Consider the following 8,411-nt stretch of genomic DNA (forward strand, 5'->3'; position numbering starts at 1 on the left):
CCCTGCCGCGCCTACAGCCTGCCCCTCGCGCCGCAGGCATCGAGGAGCTGTGCCAGAAGCGCGAGGAGCTGTGCCGGCAGATCCAGCAGGAGGAGGAGGAGAAGCAGCGGCTGCAGAACGAGGTGAGGCAGCTGACCGAGAAGCTGGCCCGAGTCAACGAGAACCTGGCGCGCAAGATCGCCTCTCGGAATGAGTTTGATCGGACCATCGCGGAGACGGAGGCCGCCTATCTCAAGGTGGGCTCGGGCCTGGGCGCCCCAAGCAGAAGTGACAGGACGTGGCCGGGCCAGGCCCGCGGGGGTGATGGTGTGGCTGTCCGTGGAGCCTCGTGCTCTGTCCTGGAGCAGCGAGTGGCAGCAGGGGCCAGAGCTAACGCGCTTTCCTGGGTGTGAGGGAGGGGCTTTGGGCTAGACTCTGGGGTGGGAGGTGGCAGGGCTGCCTCTTGGCTGCCCCTGTCCCACAGTCCCCCAGGACTTGGCTATGGGAGCTTCCAGCAGGACCCCGTGTGTCTGTCCCCAGATCCTGGAGAGCTCGCAGACTCTGCTTAGTGTCCTGAAGAGGGAGGCGGGCAACCTGACCAAGGCCACAGCCTCGGAGCAGAAGAGCAGTGCAGGCAAGGACAGCTGACCAGCTGCAGGTGGGCAGGGCACCTCCACTGCTTCCTCGACAGGCCCGTCCCCAGCAAGCCTGCCTGCGAAACGCCTTGTTCATGGCAGCAGCTGCCTTCAGGTGGCAGCCCCCAGCCTCACTGCCCCGGGTACAGCCTCCCGGTGGGGTCCAGTCCATGCACTCGCCCAGGCAGTGGGGGTGCGGGCTCTGGGTCAGCTCTGCTCGGGCCTGAAGCCTCACACCCCCCTGGACTGCAGGACAGCCCTGCTGCTCGTCCCGGCTTCACGGGAGTCCCCTCACGCTCCTCAGCCAGCAGGTGCCCAGGCAACGGGCAGGGGTCTCCTTCACCTCAGAGCTTGCCCTAGTGGCCTGTGACTGTCAATAAAGGTTGTTTTTATAAAGATCCATGCCCCCCTGCTGCCTGTGTTCCGTCAGGAGAGGGGCTCCTCTGTGGGGAGGGCCTCTGCCCTGGGAGACACCTGAGGGTGCCCCTGAGCATCTCCCATGACCCTCACACCCACCCTCATTCCTGGCCCTTCCCGACTCCAGCACACGCAGCCTGTCCTTCCCCGAGGGCTCTGCCTGCTGGTGCTGCTCCCTGGCACCCCTGGTGTCTGCACAAGGCCTGACCTAGGGAGATGTCCTGGGATCCAGTCGCCCAGCAAGGACTGCCTCAGCTCTGATTCCAGATCCTGCTCAGCCCGATGGCCTCACTGCTCCCCACCTTCCCTGGCCGCCCACCAGGCATGCCCTCTCTGGCTTTGCGGGTGCCTGGTGTCCCGCCCTCATCCTCTCTAGGTCCATCTGTCAGCCCGTCAGGTCCCGCGGCTGCTTGCGGGGAGAGTGGGGAGGTTGGCAAGTATGTAGGTTGAGAGTCCAGAGACACCAGGCCTATCCCCCCCAGGAAAACACTCCTCCCTCCCAAGCCCGGGCTCCCCAGGGGGACAACCTCCCACTCAAGATGTGGACTAAGTGGCCCTGGCTCCCGGATACAGCTGGGCAGGCAGCCGAGCCCAGCCTGGGGCTGCTCCCAGCAGGCAGCTCTGCATCTCCCTCACCTCCCAGGACCCGCTGGGTTCCCCTGCCAGCTGCTAGCACCTGCCCCACGGGAGCTCCAAGGCGCCCTCCCTTTGGTCCCTCCCCAGGTTCTTGGCCCTTCAGGGAAACCGCTTCATACCCAACATCCACAACACCCAGCCCACCGCATGCCGTCCCGGCCCCTGGGTCCAGAGTCCAGCCCGAGAGCAGGCCCACTGCCAGTGCTGGTGGGAGGGGGTGCCCCAGAGGTGAGGCCTGCACGGGGAGGTCCCTCTCCTGGGCATGGGGTGGCTGGGAGGGCAACGGGCTGTGGAGAGTGAGAAGCAGCCCTGCGAGGTGTGGGGGTGCCCCCAGGCACAGAGGTCCAGGCTGGGCCCCATCACCCTATGTGGGCTCCTCTCCGCTGCCAGCACCCCAGTGGAGCCGAGCCCCCTTCCCGGTGAAGGACCATGCGAGGAGGCGGCGGGTCCAGTGCTGTTTATTGAGTCCATCAGAGGTAAGAACAGATTTCCGTTCATCACAAAGGCGGCTGAGCTCAGACATGGGGTGCGGGGGCTGAGGGGGCCTGTAGTCCTTCAGGGGACAGGCAGCTGAGTCAGTTCTTTGACCTGGACACACCCAACAGTCACTGGGCATGGCTGCCAGCAGGACCCTGCCCCCAATCATGGCTGCAGGGCAAGACCCCCAGGGAAGGAGTGGCCTCTGGTGGCCCAGGCTCGGGCATGGTTCTGAGGCCCCAGGAAAGGAGTGGGCTTCGGGGGAGCAGAGCTGGTGGGGCAGAAGGGGGTCTGCAGAATGAGGGTGGAGCTTGGCCGTCCGGGGGGGACTGGCGTCAGAAATACAGGGCTGGCTCGCTGCGGAAGTCCGACAGGTCGTTGTGGCTGGCGGGGGTGAGCTGAGGGGTAAGAAGCCATCAGAGGGGCCACCCAGGCCTTAGAAACCTGCCTCCACCCAATGCTGGGCACCCTCCCGGCTCCACTCACCATGACCTCCTTCAGTGAGGGCTCCACCTCCCCCGGGGCCTGTGCCAAAGGCTGCTCCTGCCACTTGCTGAAGGCCATGGAGTGCTTTGGAGTGTAGCTGGACAGGCCTGCAGGCCAAGGGCACACGTGGATACATGAACGTGTGGACGTGGCCCAGGCACCGACTGGGCTGTCCACCTGGCCCGGCAGGCACTCACCTGAGCTGCCGTCTGGCAGGCGAGGGCTGTCGGGCACCACGCTGTGCACGAAGGTGGCTCTGGGCAGGAAGAGCGCCAGGGGCTTCTCCACTGCCCCATTCAGGCCGGAGCCGCCCTCCTCCTCCTCCTCCTCCTCTTCCTCCTCCTCGCCCTCGGCCTCCGCCTGGGCCTCCTGCACCAGGGAGCTCTCGGACGGGTACTCAAACGTGGTGTGCAGGCTCTTGTCATTGAAGGAGATCTTCATCTGGGGGCAGAAGGCACATCAGCCAGGGCCTGCGCCGCTACCAGATGCCTGGCCACCAGGGTCCTCCCGCTGGACCCAGGGGCACCATGACCCCCCGGAGCACAGGGGGCTGTCAGACCTGAGCTGGGCAGGACATGCCATCAGCCCTTCAGAGGCTGAGAGATGGGGGCCCCCCTCATCAAAGAAGACCCTCCACCTGAAGTCTGCAGGCCCCCAGGCCCAGCCAGCACCCTCGGGGTCTCCAGAAGCCTCTGAGGCAGCTCACAGGGTCAGAGGGCACCTTCTCAGGGACCAGAGGGCTGGCCGCGCATAGGAGCAGAGTCCAGGGCAGGCTGCTCAGGCCCCACCTCCTCTGCTCCTAGAAGAGCTCCTGCTGCTGGCTGAGGCCTCTCTCCAGAGCCAAGGTCATAGGGTCCAGCTTGTGGGCACCTGGACACGCTGCCCACCCAACTCGGCACGGACCACCGCTGCTGGGCAAAGCCAGGCACACCCAGGGCCAGGTCCCCGGGGCCAGAAAGCCAGGGGCTGCCGCACGCCAGCACCAGGAGAGCAGCCCCAGGTGCCGTCACCCATTTCACAGACTGAGTCAGTGCGTCAGTGCCAGTCAAGCGCCAGTGCAGGGTCAGTGCCCTGTCCTCCCTGCCCCCTTCGCAGACTCCAGAATTCACACCAGAGCTGAAAGCCCCCAGGCCTGCTGGGCATGGTGGGCCGCCCGGTTGGTAATGAATACTCGGCCGCCCGCCCGCAGCAGATGGAAGCAGCCCTGCTGGAGCTCGAAATATTAAACTCCCGGGCACAGGACACCAGCCGCCAGCTCAGGTTCCCCTCCTCCCCTGGAAGGAGCCGGAGCTGGAGCCGGCCCCCAGCACAGAGCCGTGGGGCCCAGGGACAGCAGGACAGGCGGGGCCTCAGACACGGGCAGGACCACCAGCGTTCAGGACCAGGGCACACACACTGCCCGCTCCCCCCTCCTCCCTCGGAACCCTGCTCCCCTGGCACCCCACCCGCCCACCCAGCTCTGGGCTCCCCAACTCCGCCTGGCTCATAGACACCTGCTGGGCAAGGCCAGGCCTGGCCCACTGCCCCTCGCCCAGCCACCCACAGACATGGGCAAGGGCAGAGCCAGGAGTGAGACTGCTGCTCCTGTCCCTGGGAGCCAAGGGCACGGCCTGGCACGGTGATCAGCAGAGCCCACAGACGTCCACCTACCGCCAGGCGGCTTGAGGATGGCGCCTAGCCCTCCGAGAGATCCCCCAGGAGCCCCAGGCAGGGACCAGGGCTCCCAGTCACCCCAGGAACATGGTTTGTCTCTGAAGACCCTGAGTCCTCCAGCCCATCCCCCCTGCTGAAGACACAGGCCGGATTAGCGTGCCCTCATTAGTCCACATGACTTGCTCCTAGCGGGAGGCTGGGGGCTGGGCGCATGCAGGCCCGAGCCTGGCACAGGCTGGCCGGGTGGGGGCGGGGCAGTGCTCACAGGCCCCTCCAGTCTCCAGGATCCTCACCAGCCCCCCCTCTGTGGGTGCCTGTCTTCAGGTCACAGGATGCCCCGTGACTCATGCTGCTGGGGGGCCACCCCCAGACGCCAGGAGGCAGGAGGGAAGTGAGGGGCTGGCACTTGCACACACCCAGTCACCTGTCTCTGGGGACTTTGCCCGCAGCCAGCCGGCAGGTGGGTTCCGGCTCACCCGCCTCCCACTCTCACTGGGCCTTTGTGCCCCTGGCCCCGCCCACCCACGCACAGCCACCCTGGACTCTGGGCTGACTGGGCTCAACCAGCCCCAGCTGGGATGAGGGCCCCACCCTCACTCTCCACACACCTGTTGGGTCCCATCCCCCACCCAGCCCAGGTAACTCTCACAGCTGGAGGGTTGCCCCTGAGTCCAGTGCAGCCCTAGCCCAGGGCCGATCCCCTGCGGGCGGGGTGGGGGGGGGTGAGGGAGGGGAAGCTGAGCAGAGCAGGGTCCAGACCTGCCCCGGGTCTGGGTTCTAGGGCGACCTTAGGGGAACACCTGCAGGAAGCTGGGTGGGGTGGGCAGGGAGGATGAGAGGCAAAGCCAGGCACCTGGTATCCCGCCCCACATGGCAGGAGGGTGTGGGCTGCACCCTGGCAGGGAGGTGGTAGGAGTGGTACCTCGGGTCTGAGGGCCAAGGCCACGCCAGTGGGTTGGGGGGTTGGGGTGGCGGTCACCAGCATGAGGTGAGGGCAGGGGACCAGCAGGTGAGGAGATGGAGAGAAAGAGGAGGGAATGGAGCCAGCAGACAGGCAGGAGCCGGGCCTGGCGGCACCTCACAGAGGGGAGGCCAGGGGATCCCATGGGAGGCGGCGGAGCGCTCAGGGCCAGCCCCACCCGTGGCCTGGGGCCGGCGGGGTGAGGGATCAAGGCCGCAGCCCGGCAGCAGCCACCCCTGGTCCCTCAGGGAGAGCGATAGAGCATCTGTGATTCTGCAAAGAGATAACTAAGTGGGGACATGTGCCCGCCAGGCAGGCCTCCCGGTGCACCCAGGGCAGAGCTGGAGCCCTCTGAAGCCACACAAGGGCACAGCACCCTCCAGGAAGGTGCCAGCCAGGGGCAAGCTCCCCAAACCCTGCTGCTCCAAGAGCCCCCTCGAGATCCACCGAACCCGCCCTGGAAAAGGCACCACCACCTCCCTCCACTGCCCAGGTCAGCAGCCACTTGGGGGTCAGAGTGTGCGCGGTCAGCCCCAAGATCCTCCAGGCCTGCAGCCCACGGTGTCCCCGCAGGGGATGAGGGAGCAGGGCAGTGATCACACCACAGGCTGGCTGGAGTGGTCGAGGTGAGGACAAGGCCAGTGGCCCAGGGCCTGAGGGGCCCCCAGGGACCACAGACAGAAGAGATAGGGGCAGCTCAAGGCTGATGGGGTGCTCTGAGAGCTGGGCAGCCCCACCCCCCAACCCAACCCACCCTCCATCAGTCTGGCCCTTCCTGGGCAGGGCAGCTGGGGCAGCCCAGGCAGGAAGTCGCTGCCAGCAGGTTGCGCTGCTCCGGCAGGGCACCAGCCAGGCCACTCGGTCATGCCAGGCATCATCCATCTGGACCAGGACCCCTCAGGATGGCACAAAGCCCAGATTGGCTTCCGTGGATCACTTCTTCCTGCCCTGCTGGCCCTAGGCCCCGGCCTTCCCTTCTTCACCCACGAGCGACCCCCACGCTCTGTGTCCAGCTGGGGGTGGGCTGAACAGGCTCCAGGCTGCAGCCTTCCAGCCCCAGGCAGGAGCCAGGCTCCACACAGCTCTGGGGACGGGACCACCCATGAACCCATGACCTCACTGTCATCTACAGAGCAGGGAGTGCTTTCACTTCCAATTCTAGTGGAGGTCAAGGGTCAGAAAGCAAAGGAGGGAGGGGCAGCGAGGGCCTGCCCGTATCAGGTGGGGCTGGTGGCCATGGCTACTGGGTGGATCCTCGGCTACTGGAAGGACAGCAGGGAGGGGACGGGAAGGGCCGGGGGGATCGTGGCCTGAGGCCCCAGGCGTGGGTGCCTGACCCAGCCCTGGGAGCTGGCAGGAGCGCAGGTGCCCTCACAGGGAAGGAGGGGAGGATGGCCCCAGGAGGAGAGGCAATGCCAAGGCCACGCCAGGCAGCAGACAGAGGAGGGGGCCTGTCCAGGGAAACTGGCTGGAGCAGAGGGGCCTCAGGGCCCTGGAGCCCAGCAGCTGAGGGAGAGGCCATCACTGCCCGGGTTCCACAGGAAGGGCATCTGCCCGCTGCCTGCCAGAGGGTCACGGGAGCTGGCCTGGAATTTGCCTCCGGGCCGACGCAGGTGATCGAGTGACCAGAAGAATCTGAGGAACGTAGTCCTGTGCCCAGAGGGTTCCAGGCCACCAGGCAGGGCAAGGCTTAGGGAATGAGGCTCCCGCCCTGTATGGGTCTCTGTCCTCGGCCCTTGCCCCCAACAAGGTGGGGTGTCCTCACCTCTCCCAGCATCACCCCCCAGCTTCAGACTGAGCCTGCACACCAGGAGCTCCGGAAACACTCTCCCAAGACCAGGTCCCACTGAGCGCGGGCTGGGTGCCTTCTGGGGGGCTGAGAGCCCCTCAGCTGACCGGGGAGGCAGAGTTCCAGCCCCTCGAAAATCACAGTCCCCCGCCGGCCTGGCACTTGCCGCCTGAATCGGCGGGGAGTCCAGGTCATGCCGGGCCACCCGCTGTGACCCGGTGGCCAGGTGGAGCCACTGCTCTCCAAGCTGGACCTCTGGAGACAGCCCTGCCCGCCAACTCCAGGCAAAGCTCAGAACCAACACAGGCGCGGGCTGGGCCGACCCTGCACACAGCCTTCCGGGCCGAGGAGCAAGCTGTGCCCACAGCCCCTGTGTGCTAGGGCTCTACTGGGGCCCAGGTCAGGGATCCCCCAGCCCCAGCTCTCCTCTGGTCTCCATTGAAGCTGTCCCCCTCCCAGGCCAGGTGTCCTGGCTGGTGACCCCCCCCCCCCCCCACGCACCTTCTTTCTCGAGGAGCCAGCCTTGGTGAGGCAGGACTTCTGCAGGGCCAGGTAGCCGCCAATCACCTCAATCTCGTGCACGGTGGGGTAACGCTTCTTCAGGCCGGTCCCCAGCACAGCAGGGGGCTCCGACAGGGGGTCCACCTCCACTTCCTCAGCCTCCAGTGGCCCGGGCTCCCCATTGGCCGGCAGGACCCCTGGCTTCCTCTTAGGCACCACCGTGAAGGTGTTGCCACTTTGGTGCAGGAGCTCCGATGTATGGTACCGGGGAGGCCCCCTGGCCCCGGAGCAGGGCAGTTTGGCTTCTTGGGGGACCTCATCCTCCGAGTCCACCTCATCGATGAAGGTGACGGGCAGCCCTGGCCTTCCGGGCTCCCCGCCATTCTTGGCCAAGCCGGACACCCCGAAGCCCTGGGAAGGCTCAGCTTCGGCGGCTGCCGGGAGGGATGGGGGCGGCGAGGATGGCCTCTGCCACCTGACAGCCTGGTCCACTAGGGCAGTGGCTGGCCTGGGGCAGGCCCCCTCCTGGACCCCCAAGGGGCTCCTCTCTCCCACAGGTGCACCGTCAGCTCCAGGCACCGGCTGGGCTCCGCGCTGAGGGCGCTGGGAGGCCCTGACGGCCTCTCCCTCTGGCAGCCGCACAGGCCGCCTCCCTTGGGGCGGAGGGGCCCCGGTGGCCTTGCGCTTGGGGACGAACACGAAGGAGTTGCGGGAGTTCACACGGAGACTGGCCAGGGCCCGGGCCTGCAGGTCCCCCGCGGGAATCGTGTCCATGTCGGGCTTGGAGGCCGGCCGTATCTCGAAGGAGTCGTTGGCGCTGGTGGCCGAGGAGACCCAGCGGCGCTGGCTGGGAGTGGCACTGGCAGGGCTGGGCCTG

At 66.9% G+C, this 8,411-nt stretch overlaps 2 protein-coding genes across 2 annotated transcripts in view; one reads left to right on the plus strand and one right to left on the minus strand.

Annotated features, from left to right (window-relative positions):
* Positions 1-5: 5 nt before the first annotated feature.
* On the plus strand, positions 6-1,010 carry SSNA1 (Sjogren syndrome nuclear autoantigen 1; the record flags this gene model as incomplete). The annotated part of the gene is made up of 2 exons (XM_006776561.2): positions 6-236; positions 520-1,010. Coding segments are annotated over 2 exons (339 nt in total), but the record flags the coding sequence as incomplete, so codon positions are not given.
* Positions 1,011-2,387: 1,377 nt separating this feature from the next.
* TPRN (taperin) overlaps positions 2,388-8,411 on the minus strand; it is an 8,456-nt gene continuing 2,432 nt past the window's right edge. The window contains exons 2-5 of the mRNA XM_006776562.2: positions 7,535-8,408; positions 2,828-3,071; positions 2,631-2,737; positions 2,388-2,542 (exon numbers count right to left, since the gene is read on the minus strand). Coding sequence (XP_006776625.1) covers positions 2,480-2,542; positions 2,631-2,737; positions 2,828-3,071; positions 7,535-8,408 — 1,288 coding nt within the window. The 3' untranslated portion in view covers positions 2,388-2,479. The remainder of the gene's footprint in view (positions 2,543-2,630; positions 2,738-2,827; positions 3,072-7,534; positions 8,409-8,411) is intronic.

This window comes from Myotis davidii, unplaced genomic scaffold (genome assembly GCF_000327345.1).
Source record: "Myotis davidii unplaced genomic scaffold, ASM32734v1 scaffold609, whole genome shotgun sequence".
NCBI classification, from domain to species: Eukaryota; Metazoa; Chordata; class Mammalia; order Chiroptera; family Vespertilionidae; genus Myotis; species Myotis davidii.